General features: G+C 45.1%; 1 protein-coding gene across 1 annotated transcript in view; it reads left to right on the top strand.

Annotated features, from left to right (window-relative positions):
* Window positions 1–14,873, top strand: part of LOC146857923 (voltage-gated delayed rectifier potassium channel KCNH8-like) — a 1,483,167-nt gene that overhangs the window by 1,203,141 nt on the left and 265,153 nt on the right. The window contains exon 11 of the mRNA XM_085648652.1: window positions 1,012–1,226. Within this exon, the coding sequence (XP_085504778.1) occupies window positions 1,012–1,226 (215 nt within the window). The remainder of the gene's footprint in view (window positions 1–1,011; window positions 1,227–14,873) is intronic.

Raw genomic sequence — 14,873 nt, forward strand, 5'->3', positions numbered from 1 at the left:
CTACCCGTGTAGGTGGAAAAACAGTCCGCGATGTGAAGACAGTTATTGCAAGAAAGTATCTCTTAAAAGTCTAGATTTTGTTTGATTAGTTTGAGCCTTTGAGGTGCAGTGATGTTTTTGGAGTCTACTGGGATCCAGCCTCAAACCTCATGGTGCCAGGGAGTCCTGCATTTTTACTGGGGGGAGATTTTGATTTCAGTCACACCTTCGGACACCTACCCCTACCTCAAGCTGTTTCAGAGGCAATCAGGGCCGGCTTTAGGGCAGTGCAACCGGTGCAGCCACACTGGGCGCTGGTCTGTGGAGGGGGCGCTGACCTTAGGGGAGGGTGCTGTGTTTAGCAATGACATAATTGGAGAGATAAGGGGCACTTTTGCCTGGTGGTAGTGAGAGAATCTGAGGATGATTTTCACACCGGGCACCACCAGCGCTAAAGCCGGCTCTGGAGGCAATTGAGATATACGCAGCGATCAATTCCTATGAATGAACTCTTGGCTGGCTCTGATATTTTTTCTAAACCAGGTCAAACAGTTGTGAACAAGTAGAGTCGGTGTACCTGGGCCTCAAGCTTAAGGGGGCCTCATATATATAAATTTCTATTCTCCTGGCAGTCAACGAAGCTAAAAATAAATTTTTATTATGACTCGGTGTTTCAAAAACTGGAAGTGTCCGAACTCCTCGGGGCCTCTGAGACAGTCTGTCCACAACAGCAAAGCCTTTCAGAAAGACCTTTTTTGCCCTTTCTCCTGACAGCCTCCCACTGACATCTCAACAAATTGCATTTTCATGAATGTAAAAAATGTGGGTGGACATTGATGGTAGAAAATCACAGACCCGGAGAAAATTGATTACTTAAATGTACATACACACTTAGAACAAGGTCAGAAAAAGCTTACACGCAAACCATGCAATGTCCAGCACCTCCATGAATAAATTGGAAACTGTTCTAAAATGCTAGCTAGGTCCGTATGTACACAGTTTCTGAAATGCCTTGTTTCCTGTAACTTTCAGGTAAAGGGGATTTGATTGGCTCTGATTTCATGAACAAGGACCGAGTTATTAAGACGAATGCCAACGTGAAGGCGCTGACCTACTGCGACCTCCAGTACATCAGCTTGAAGGGTCTGAGGGAGGTGCTCGAGCTGTATCCAGAGTACTCTCAGAAGTTCATCGCCGAAATCCAGCACGACCTGACCTACAACCTGCGCAAGGGGAGCGAAGCAGATGTAAGTAGCTCTGGCAGCCGCCACAGGGTTCATCATGCACAGAACCTGCATTGCCGCTTAGGTGACGATCCGAATACTGGAAAAAACAAGCAAGGGCCAAATTCTTTATAAAGTGTGCAGTAAAATGCTGCAGCTTTTGATTGGCACTCTCATTGACGTCATGTAGCCATAAACCCACTGTTTCCCTCACCATCCACATGCATCCATTTATTTGCCTGAGTGTTTTCAGAATGGATAACATGCCGCCTTTCACTCAATTGACAGTGATTGTAAATATGTGGCTGGAGGAGGCCCCGGTGTGGGTGGAACTCGCTTGGGATGGACCTATCTAGTTGCTATTTGCAAATTTAGAATTGCATGCTCCCAACATTACTTCACCGTAGGCGAAATGAACGCCTGGTTCAGAGATGGGCTGAGAGGCTGTCAGGTGACTGAAGGCATTTCATCAGTCCATCTCTGTACCTTGGCCCATAGAGATTCTGGGAATCATTCAACACAGATGTACTTTTTAAGCCAGTCAGTAAGTAGGACATTCTCAAGGCTCCCTTATACTTAGGATAAGGGTCTTCTAGGGGAATGGGCTTATCCACCTTATCTTTGAGGATAGCTTACCCGTCTCCACCACCAGAGAGTCCCGTCAGCCCAGCTGGCCAGGGCCAGACTGGCCATTTATCCTGCTGGGCCCTTCCTGGGGAGACTGGACCCGTCGGACCCGGTTCTTATGGCCCTGGGTCACTGTTGGCAATTCTCTTGCAGGGGGTAGAGCAAAATGTTGAGGCCTTCCTGGGGGTAAGGGTAGGAGGAAAGACTGAGGAAGAAAGGCCAGACATGGAGAAGAGAGATAGAGAGGAAAGAAAAAGAGAGAGTCAGAATGAATGGAATGAGAGAGACAGAGAGGAGTGTCATGTTGTTCATGGTGTCCTTCTTCAGAAATCGGGACTGCAAGGATCAGCTACCTAGCTTAAAAGGTGGCATGACTTCCATCCAGGCTGGAAAGGGATACAGGAACACGGCTGGTGACACGGACTGATGGCAAGTGCATGATGGAGAACTGCTCTGTCAGTATTGGGCACCTTGGTGTAACTACAAAGGCTTAAAACAGTAAAGAAGTTCAAAGAAACCTGGAGGTAAGTCAAGCCCGTAAGTGCAAGTCTAACAACTGCTGATGAGTGACGAAGAGCCTGCATTGCAGACATCTGGACATTAGAACTATGAGTAAAGAAACACAACATGTGCAACACAACAAGCAAACATCATGCAGTAGGCAACCTGCTCAGCACCAAGAGAGACGTGCGCATGGAAATTAAAACACACGGCAGTAAACTCCTATCAGTGAGAAATATTAAGGCCAGAACTCTCACCTTCAAAGCAGAATGGTGGCTAATGAACACAATGCAAACATCCTAATGTGTGATTACCCTACTGTTTTGTATTGGACAGTGGAGCACCCTTAAATTACATTTGTTCTGCTGAATATGAAAAGAAGAGCCCCAAACCATGACTACACTGGACGGATGTCAAGAGTATGCATGAGTGGCCGTAGAACAACTGGCATTCCGTGGCAAGTTCGAGACAACACTTGGCTACAAAGTCCGCACCACTGAAGCTGACATATGCTCAATTGAGGGACCCATCCTGGCTGATTGTCTTCTCAGCCTAGCAATGGACGAAAAGTTAAAACTAATGGTAATTCTGGCAAACATGGTGTGCTTTGACCCTCCAGTGGCACAAAAGTATCAAAACTCTTCACTGGCTGGGAAAAATGAAAAACTTCACAGTGAAGTTGCACATAAAGGAAGCCACCAAGCCAGTGATCAACACAACCGAAGAGCATCTTTTCACTTACAGGAAGCAGTAGAAGTATTGCAACACAACAGGTATCTAATAGTTGTTCCCAAGCGAAACTCTTGAAGGCACATCCTATGTGTCAACATGAGGATGTCCAACATGGCCTTACAGTGATCTGTACCCGGGGCCTACCTAATAGACATGGTCAGCCTTGGTAATGGACCCTGAATATTCGCCATATTAAAGCTCAACAAAAGCTTTCTGCTGGCGCTCCATGAAGTCTCATGGTACATGACAACGTTGGAGTGTTACCTCTGGGGGAAATATTCTGGGGAAATATTCCAGGAAGCCATCAAGACAGTCATCAGCTCTGTTGTACATGCATTGAACTATGCCAATGACATCTTGGTATTTTGAACTTTCATGCAGGATCACAACAAAAGCTTTGATCAGGTGCGTCAAGTTCTATTGGAAGCAAACTTGTCCCTGAAAGCAGCTAAATGTGAATTCTATAAGCACCATCTAAAGTTTTAAGTGCACATATTCTCCGACAAGAGAAAGTGTTCAGATAGGGAAAAAGTCAAGGCATTAAATGAAGCAATAGCTCCTAAAGATGCCAGTGACGTTGAGTCATTTCTAGGGATGGCCAGTTACTGCTCATGATACATACAGGTCTATGCCACCATTAGAAACACCTTCATTGATGTCACCAATTAAGGAAACCCATTTCAGTTGCAAATACAAAAGAACCTATTGACTTCCAATGGATACAAGAGGAACTGGCTGTCAATACAGCCCACTAAGGGGCTCGAGAACTGGATGTTCATGGCTTGTGTAACTGTAGATACACATGTTTTTTAACTCATAGAAGGTGCACCAGGAAAGAAGTCACAAACTTTGAAGGAAGTCCTTTAAATTAATTTTATTCTTATTGGTAAAAGAAGTGATAAGACATCACCCAATGCGTTTCGTTCCTTTCAAAGGAACTTCATCAGGGCTATACATATTAGGTTTAGTGATCCGAGTTTTATTCCCAATAAAATTCCAAATTAATTCAAGAAAAATCCCCACAATAATGGTTCAAATATATCAAGTAGTCTACACTACTGCCGGGCGTACCTGCCATCTACATGAAGGAGATTACCCAGATTATTGTGGCTGGATTTGATAGATTTCACCTTCCATGAGTTAAAAATCTTCTTGTCTGGATTTCAGTGGAGCCCAACTGCGGCGGGTTTTAGAAGCGACATGCACAGGACTCTTATATTTGTGCAATAGGTATTGATGTGCTGAACCAGTGGTCAGCCGCGGTTTGGAGGTTTTATACACATGTTGTGCATGCTCCTGCCATATAGTTTTAGGCTCGGTGTGTGCAACTTGATTTTCTTCAAAGAGGACTTTGAGTCACAAGGTATAGTGGCTCCACCCATTACTGGTAATGTGCATGGGCTTCAGCTCCATTGTTGGATTGTTTTTTCTCCGCTGTCTGGTTCGGTTGTGTTTGAACAGCACACCAGGTCCACGCCTCTTGATGTTCATCTCGCTCCACTTTGAATTTTCTCCGATACTGGTAGGAAAAAAGATACAGTTGTCTACAGATACTTCTGTGTCAGTACAACCTCTGTCAGGCTCGGTGTCCAGATTCTTCTGGATACCTTTTCGGGGGCCCGTGCCCCTCAGGGCTATCAACCTCCATCTTCGATCCACAAGAACGTGGTCAACATAATGGAAAAAACACTTTTACTTTCAGTACTCCCCAACATAGCAAACTACCCCTGTCTAGCCATTATCAGGTTTGCAGCCTCTGTCTGTCCCTGGATCAGGACGAGGTTTCCTGCACTATCTGTCTCTCATTCCGATCTACAAAGACTTTAAGGCACTCAAATTACTGTTCACTTGATTCTCCATAGCCCATCAAGTGGGAAACGATACCACGATGTCAAGGAAGAACATTCAGAATCCTCCGATGAGCATGCTGAACACTTCAGCCCCAAGTCGAGCTCACACTCCAAGTCAGAGGAACCTCACATCTTTAAAGTCCTTTGGAAGAAAACGTTGTCTGTGAGCACCATCACCGCTGTCCCAACACTGCTCTGTGGCCGAACACAGCCCTCGAGAGGGTCAGGCATCAAGCCCACAAGCCAAGAGCCAAACTTCCTAGCTGCCAATGCCGACGGGCCATCGTCGACATCAGCAGAAGGCTTTGGTTCTGACCGCAGTCCAGCCCTCAACATCAACTTCCATTGAAGACCCAGCCTCCAGCGCTAACAACACCTTCCACACTGAGTGCACCTTTTGCGCCAATGCCTAAACAGGCATTAAAGTGGACCACAGGTCTTTCAACTTCATTGGTGCTGAAAACATCATCAGTTCCAGTGGGCCACAAACCATCTTCAGCACTGAAGAGGCCAACACCAAAATCTCTACCCTCAAGAGCAACTAATCTTGCAGTGTCTGCAACAAGGGCCCGATGCCAAGCAGCAGTGGCTCCTGATCCATCTGCAGACCAGCAGGATCCACATACATCCCCCTCCAAAGGTATCCGACACTGTTACAAGAGGAAGCTGACTTTTTAGGAGAGTCTTGCCTTGGAGCTTGATCTACCAGCCAAGGCCAGAAAGCTCCAGGATCAGAGCACCAGTCTGCTCCCACCTAGACCCCATCCTCCTCATCCTTCTCCCCCTCCACCGTCACCTCCACCCTCCCCTACTCCACCTTCCTCTCCTCCGCAGGGTCACCCATTACCACACTCGCCTGGGGGTTCCCCACATTTGTTTCTTGGGGGAGGAGAAAGTCCTTTATATCCTCTGGATCCTCATAAGACCCTTTTTGTGCCTGAGCGTTAGGAGGACCCCTGGGGTAATTATAACGTTGACTCACCTGCTGACACTGATCTGGACCTCTATCCTGTCGAACTGGCCCCTCCGCATGACACCATGAGGTTCTTCATCAAGTTGCAGCCTTTTACAAAGTGGACTTACACAAGGTCCAAGAAGACAAGGATTTCCACACAGCACTCTCACTAACCCATGCTTAAGGGCATGCTGAAAACAGCTCTTGAAACTTTCAAGAAGTCAATCAAAACAGGGTGGTGACTCCTAAGGTGTGCAACAAATATAAAGCTTCCCCCTCAGATAATTCCTTAGATCAGAGGTCAGTTCCCCCTAGATTCCATGGTAGTACATAGCCCGTAAGCGTGCCAGTGCTCAGGGTACCAGTGACGCTCCACCCCCAGACAAAAAGAGCAAGAGTGATGAGGCTGATAAACATGTTGCAGCTCAATCAGGCTCCCATTGGTGTATTGCCATTTCAATTGGCCTGCTCTCCCGGTATGACTGGTCCCACATGGATGTAATGGGGGAGCCCCTTCAACACCTCCCAGATAGCTAGTCAATATTTCTAGAGATACCAAAACACTTTTAACAATAAGTCCAACAGACAGGATTCCTGATAACATAACTGACTTATTAACAGAATCTGACTTTCAAGGGGATTTGTCAGAAGACAGTAGCCTCAAGATAAAGTTCATATTCACTCCTCACCTCCATAGTGGTAATAATATTGATGGGAAAAAATATACAACACAACTATTTGGTGTGCCCTAGACACCACTGAATCAACTCGAGCGTACTCATACGATGGCAAGTGTGTCTCTGGCTTCAAGCCAGAAATGCCACGGCACCTGTTCAACCTGCCCTTTGTTGGGGAGAACCTCTTTACACTGCAGGTTAACCAGATGCTCAAAATAATGAAGAAAGACACAGACACAGCCAAGACGTGGGCGCGTTCCAGACACCTTCTCCCTGCATCTCCTTGTTCAAGTCCCAATACAGTGGATGTGCCATATCTACGTCCTCGAAGGCTCTATCTCCTCCCACAGCGAGCAAACCCCTTTACAGGACTATGCTAGGGTTTGTTCTGGGGAACAAAGTCAGGGGTAGAGGGAAGGGTGATGCAGCTAAAGCAGCTGTGCCAGCCAATCAGTGACTCGCTGAAACTTCGCCAATCACACTGAACCTGTCGAGGGAAGACTGTAGGCGTTTCTTCCACGATAGACAGAAGTCACTTCAGACCAGTAGGTCATCACCATCATACCCCAGGGTTACTGCTTGGCGCTCACCACAACCCCACTAAACATCCCACCATACAAGCACATCTTCTCTTCTCCCCAGAACGTCAGGGCCTCATCCAAGAGGAAGTAGAGGCCCTAATTCAAAACGGGTTCATAGAGCCAGTGCCGACACACTAGCACTGCAGGGAAGTGTACTCCCTCCCTTTTCTCATCCCCAAGAAGGACAGGTCTCTCAGGCCCATAATCAGCCGCAGATACTTGGATGCTGTATGGCTACTGACAACTTGAAAAGGGACTGTGGTAACCGCGAGTGCCCAAACCCCTTCTGCAAGAGGGCCTGTCAACTACAACAACTGACTCAGACAGTGACTACCAACCAGACTGCCATCTCAGCAACAGAGGAGCAGTCAGCACTCAAAGATCTACGCAGGAACTGTCAGGATACAAAGGTGACATCACCCACCTCTCAAGGACAGATGCAGCGGGAGCAATGCTATGTTTCAACAATTCCTCCTAATGATACTCGCATAGAGCTATGACGTACACCGCTCTACACAGAAGAACCCTGGGGAAAAGGGAAGTGGATAAAACAAGAAAAGAAGTCAGCAGTCCGCCACCACCGAACTTCCTCGGTCCTCTCTTTAAACTAAAGAAACTGCTCTCTCTAAACATGGAACTGAAGCTGGAAGCCTGTAAACGAAAGAAGACAGTTAGAGAGAGTACATGCACAATATCCACTCAAACGTTCCTATAGAGATAAAGAAATATACATTGTACTCACTAACTGCCTACCCATGTACACCGGAGAGAGAAAGTCCTGCTTCAACTGTAGCTTCTGGACTCCTCGGCTGAGAGCCCTGCTTGCCTAGCTGTGCCAAATCCAGTTCCTGCGCCCTTGTAAGTGAGTTTCAATGCTAGAAGTAGAAACCGATGCAGAACGACTTCAGAACTGCTGCCTGCACAGAAGCTGTGGTCCCCACTCGATGCAACAACCACGACTTACAACTCAGGCTTCCCTGGGTCTTGCATTGTCTTTGATTTTTGACATCTACAAGGTACTGTACTCGAGTCTGTGTGACTCCCAACACCGGCCCTCACTCCATCGAGGTCGAACTGACTTTATGAAGTTGGTGACATTAAGTGCAACTAGGTAGCCCGTTGGATCGATTGTTTTCTAAAAGCTATACTTGATTTGACTTTGAAAATTCATATCTTGACTTGTGTATGTTGGACATTTGTTGTTTTGGGGGGAGGAGGTGAGTGTGTGTGTGTGTGTGTGCGTGCGTGCGTACATGCGCGTGTGTGTGTGTGTGTGTGTGTAAACAAATACTTTACATGTTGCCTCTGAGATAGGCCTGACTGCTCTTGCCAAGCTACCAAGGGGGTGAGCATGGGTTATTCTGAGGGTGTAACTTACTTACCATGACTAGAGTGAGGGTCCATACCTGGACAGGGTGCAAACCACTTCTCACTAGAGACCCTATTTCTAACAAAGGGACTATCCACTTGAATCTTTCGGGGCGGTATTCGGGGCAAAAAAAATGTATGTGCACATATGACTCTGAGGCCTCTCTGCAAATGGGGCATAGATCATCTCCAAAAGTGTCTATAGACCATGTACTGCTAAATTGTTGGGTCAGAAGGGACCTGAACTGACTATACAGCTTACGAGTCAATGGGGGATGGGGATGCATGATTTCATATATAGTTGGTTCATAGTAAGGCAGTGATTTGACATCAAGGAAGTCCCTTAACAGAGAATCTCTGCTGGACAGATTTATCTTAACTGTAGAATCTTACCCTTCTACTGGCTTAATATAATTCTGTGGTTATATGATAGTGGAAGACAGGAGGATCAACAACAGACTGCTGTTGCTGTTCGAAGTACATGTTTTACTCAGAGTGCCAGACTTTTGTCACATGGCTGAGGAAGATATTTGTTGATTTATTAAAGTATGTCCTCATTCTAATTTCTGGAGCACATACCATAATTTTTATGATAAAAGCATGACAGCAACATTTTTGGACTCCATCATGGCTCATCAAATTTCAGCAGTAAGTAAGAATGTCTCAGAAGGGGAAATCACCCTAGAACTTATTACAATTCCTAAAATTAGTAGTGTATTATGAACATATGATTTATATTTGACAAAAAATTGTTACCCTCTTTCACTAGGTTTCTTTTGGTGACCCTGAAAACCATGCATGTACTGAGGGTCAGGGCCGGACTGGGAACCAAAACCGACCCTGGCAAAGTGCTCCCCAGCCTCCGGGGGTTGGGGTGCAGCCGAGCTGTTTGGCAGGGCCAGTTTTGGCCGATTTTATTACAGGGGCCGAAATGGCGGGTGCCCGCTATGGCCAGTCCGGCCCTGCTGAGGGCGGCCTTGTCACCATATAAATTCCACAAGCGTACTTTTTGTGACCTTCCGTTTAAATAGTGCCATGGAAAACACATCCTATACAAAACAATTTTGCTGATATCTCCCCAAATGTTTACAGGCTGATTTACAGCAGCAATATTATCCGAGGGAAAGGACGCTCCCACATAGATATTGACCGCGGCCCTCTGACTCTACCCCAGTCAATACCCTACCAAGAATTGCCCTCTCCTTCGGATAATATTGCTTAAGGAGTAACTGGGGGTCAGGAATGGCGAAGGGGAGTATGAATCAACACACAGTCTGTCATTTATTTACTGTATTGTTTCGCATGCTATTACCTTAAATTATAAAATGCGATTTTTAGTCGTGTTATTTGAGTTGAATCAGGCAATTTGTTCTTCACCAGGTTAGTGAGTAAAAACCTAATGCACTCCCTTGATGGTGCAGCACTTTCTTACTTCGTAAAGTATGTTTTACCATGTGGGGGGGAGTGTCATTTCATTGAGAGAGTGGTCCTTTGAGGCTTTTCCATGAATGCTATGGTGCTTGATGCAGGAGGTTTTGAAGATGGCCTTGGAGTTCAAGGGAGGAAGTGCAGGTTCTGCTACAGACCTGAGGTGGATTGTCAAGATCTCCTGCTGTAGGTTTTTGGACCTTGTGTAGACAAGAGAGTAGGTATTCGCTAAGTTGCACATTACGGACGTTTGTCTTGCCTTGGCTAAATAATAGGTAGCACAGTAATTATCCTATCAACTTCAAAAAGGATTAATCGAAAAAGAATCAAATAAATTCGCTGTCTACACGTCATGGTGAACCAGCTTCTGAATCAAGGACTCCCAAACCCCCTCGACGGTCAGGTGACCACCTCCCCTTTGGCAGGCAAATATTTACATATGGCTTGGCTTACATTTTCAAAAAGAGGGCCACTGAGTTTCACCCATAACTGCACACACTACTGCTGGGAAACTGCATTAAATCCTGACTCCGAGTGCTGTTAAACGGCATTATGGAGTCGCACCACAGCCTGCCTTCAGCACCACAATACAACATCCTACAAATCACAAACCTATTTCGCCTCTATATTCACCAAACCCAGCACACTGTTAAATAAAGCAGCTATTAACTTTGCAAACTGCTGCTGTTGCTCCATTCACATAAGATGTCTGCATCTAGCTCAATTGCTAACAACCTCCTGTCTGTCGATTTAATGAACTTTCACTCCTGACATCTAGCGCACAATTAAGGCCTTTCTTAAGGGCAATGTAATCAGTCATTCTGAAAGCAGCAGGCAAAATGGCACGTCTTACAAGAAGATGTGTGCAAATAGAAGAAAATAAAAACATGTAAAATATGTTTGCCTCCTAAAAATAATATTGGGACTATAGATGTGACCCTAAAAACAAAGAATGAGTCTTCTGGCATGTCAGTGCCTTGCATCCTCAGTTGTTGTCTACAGCAGCCTGATGTCAGGCACTGATTTCCAGCGGGTGCAGTGACGAAGCACCTCTGGGTAGTAATATTGTTGAGGAGAGGTATGTGTCAGAAGGAGAGGGAAGGCCTGGAATTCACCCTCTCCACTCTCGGGAGCTGTACTGTTGATAATGTTGAAAAGAGTTTCACCAGACAAGGAACGCCTCAACCTCTGCTCAATTGTCGGCGTTCAGTCTGCTTTTTGATGCCATTTAAGAAAGATGTCATTGCTCCCTCCTGCGTCCCCGGGCCTTGGGTTTCACTCAAGGGGGCACACAGGTGGTGCAGTACTCCTGCCATGTTGCGTTGCCAGTGGTTTGCTGCATGTCAGTTGGCTGCCTGAGACGATGGCAGGGGCAAGTACATACACCACGCCACAGCGAGCAGCTAAACATATGAAAGCTAAAGCTAAAAGACAATACGGTCCTGGGACAGGCCCAGCGCTTAATTTGTAAAAGAATAAGTGCCGTAGCCAAGGTTTTGCTCAGAAGGTCGCGGCGATGTGCTGAATACCAAGGCTGCTTGATTCCACCGATCCCTGCCCCTATATCCCACTCTCGCCGGATCCCACTTTCATCTTTTGTCGCAGTTTTCCCACCCTTTTCTTCCTTCGTACTGGTGTGCTTTTCTCTCTGTTGCTCTGGGTCAAAGTCTGATGAAGAAAAATAGGTGCAAGTCCCCAAAACTGGTACCAGTGGCCCTCACCTGCTCAAAGGAAGCACTGGGAAGAGCAGGCCTTTCCAAATGGTTTGGGACAGCTACCAATTATTGTTACACTCTCCGATATTCCACAATGGCCAAATAGTAATCCATACATTTGAAAAGAAATCAATGCATAAACCCCACTAATATAATATCTGTACTGCGTGTACCCAAATTGAGCTAATATTTACACGCTGTTTGAAGCAGTATTTGTGCACTTCCATCTGGATCGATTGTACCCAAACAAATATCCACCTGAACAACGGATTCAGAACTCTGCTGCCAGACAACCCCTACATGTAAAGTCACAAGCCCACATCCCCCCTGCCTTGAAGGCCCTGCTTTGGTTACCGGTTTTCCACAAGACCCAATTTCAAGCTGCTTTGTATCACCCACAAAGAAATACATAGAGCAGGAACGCTCTTCATCAGGAATAAAATCACCAACTACATTTAACAAAGGAACCTCTGCTCAAGATCTGCACCCCACCTCGAAAGCCCAGCATAGAATTAAAAAAAACTAAAGGTGGTTCATCTTTCTTTCTTCAAGCAGCCAAACTATGGAATTCATTACACCCAAGCATAAGATCCATGGATAACTATCTTATCTTCAGGAGACCACTCAAGAGTTGGCTCTTTCCTACATAACTCACACACTAATGTACAGCATATCCCTATGTATGTAAACATTTATAATTTGAATATATGTATGTATATAGATGTGTGTATTTCTTTGCGCATATATGTATAACTTTGGTTTTTAAAATATATAGATATTCTTTTGGTCTGCTCAACAAATGGATATATTAATATATATATATACATTTTACCCTTTCTATGTAGTCATGTATCTATATATTTATTACTCTACTCCTACTGTAGAAGAAGAGAAACAAATTTCACTCTTTCCAATGCACTACTCTGTCTCACCCTATACCTCTCTCAATATATACTCTACCTCCAGTCTCTGACTCATCCCAAACCTCATTCTACTACTATGATGCCCAAAATAACCCTTTCTAGACTCTTCCCTCCTCTATCCCTCCTTGGCTCATACCAAACCTCATTTTACGACTGTGAGCTCCCAAATAACCCTTTCTAAATCATTCCCTCATGTATCCCTCCTTTGAGTCATCCCAAACCTCATTTTACTGCTATGATCTCCCTAATCTCTTTCTAGATAGTATTCCCTCCTCCATCTCTCCTTATGACTCATACCAAACCACATCTTACTACTATGATCTCTCAAATATCCCTTTCAAGACTCTTTCCTCTTCTCTTGCTCCATTATCACATTCAATCCAGCTAACAGACCCACATGTCCACCACTCAAATTAACCCATATTTCCCTATACTAATCCACTACTAATTCTTTTGGGTTTCAGAGTAGGAGTAGTGTGCTATTCGCCTAAAAGCACTTCGATGCCTCATTAGGGGTAGTAAGCGCTACATAAATAACATTACAATAGCACACAGCTTAATGTGCTACACACTCTGCTTCACCTAAGCTGAATAAACATCCTTAAGACATCCAGTAACATGCGCCTCCTACCGATGTTCAGCAAGGACACTGGTTCTTTAACTAGTCTCTGTGGTTTTCCACTTGTTTCAATAAATAAATTACTGCGGCTTGTGCAAAAATACGACTCGGGAGCTGCCTTTACTAGTCTATAATCTGCCGGCCTGTGCAGTCTGTTCACAGAGGATGAAATTCCCTGTCTGATTATTGCATTGTAACCTAATTTCCAAGCCTGCAGGCCACACTACACACCATGAATAATACATCGCTTCATTGAGTTCTTTTTCTACTGTGCAAATATAATTTAGCTAATCATAAAACACTTGAAACACTTTGTACCAAATAACAAAATATGGATGTGTCTTGGCCAGAAGTTAGCAACACAAAGCCACAGAGCAAATAAGCTCGGCTTCTGAGGGAGGCATTTGACACAATGTTAATTGTTTATGAAAGGCAGTAAAATGCTAGTGTGTGCCTAGTGGCATGACTTCCTCTAGAGCATCTGTAACATATAACCTGGTGCTACTGATGAACGTTTTGGGCCGTCATAGTTAGGGGTGACCACCTCACTCTAGTTCATTATGGGCAATATCTCCAGTCCGAAACTATTCACCCACAAATCATTTCAGGTGTGTGAGTCTAATTAGTTCTATGGAAGCAAAACAAGACTACAACACCCAGACTGCATTAGGCTGTCACAGAAAGGTCTAGGACTGGAGACAGTGTCTGTAATGGCATGGGGGGAAGTGGTCATCCAAGTCATAGCATCTTACAGTGAAATGCATAGTGTTGACAATAAATGTACACATTTTGTGATGCACAATGTGGCTTCATAGTGCAATTGACTGATAGATGCTGAAGAATTGTCATGTGGAGCAGTATACTTGCCATGTTGGGTTGACAGTTCCCTTGTACCACAGGCCCACAACTGGTCACTGTCATCCCTCTCGTGAAAGCTCCAACCGCTGGTGCCTTTTCGTGAGGTTCTGCTACTGCTAAGCACGGGAACACATATGTTAAATGGCCACTAGGCTCTTTTTTTTAGACAACTTTTTTAATCTCGAATATTTCCCAGTGTGCTGACACTATGTGCCCCCTTCTTTCTATGCCTTCACTCTTTGGGCTCACAATCTTGCCCTTCTGTGTCCTAGATGGACTTCTCTTTAGCTGCATCTCTCCTACAGTCACTACTTGTCTCATGAAAGCACAAAAAGGATTTAAGTCACGTTGGTCAATCAGAATATAGTCCAGTGATTAAGAAGCCTGCTGTTGAATGAAGAGACCTGTGCACTCTATTAAGCCTTCCCATTTGAACAAATGTTGTGGTCATCGGCAAATCATACATCACATCAGGCATCAGTTTATTCTTCTGCCAAAAATTGGAAATATATAAATGAGGACAACTTTATCCTTCCTAACCTAGGCACCTAGGCTACATAATAACATATTAAAGGGCAATATTTATGTAAGTGATGACCTTACAGAAAACGGTGCCAACAATGTTGCGGCTGAGTACAGTAATCGGGCGTGTGTCCTTAACAATAACCTAAAATTGAGGATTCTTTGGAAGGTGTTCTTCTAACTCTGATTGGATCCTGTCTATGGCAAGTGTGATCCAATCACTCTACAGCCTGACTGCCTAAGGAAAAGCACACTCTGTAGGAAGCAGCCAAGGGTTATTTAAGGTCAGGCCCGAGCTGCACTTCATGTGTCTAC

The sequence above is a fragment of the Triturus cristatus genome, chromosome 3_2 (genome assembly GCF_964204655.1).
Source record: "Triturus cristatus chromosome 3_2, aTriCri1.1, whole genome shotgun sequence".
Lineage (NCBI taxonomy): Eukaryota > Metazoa > Chordata > Amphibia > Caudata > Salamandridae > Triturus > Triturus cristatus.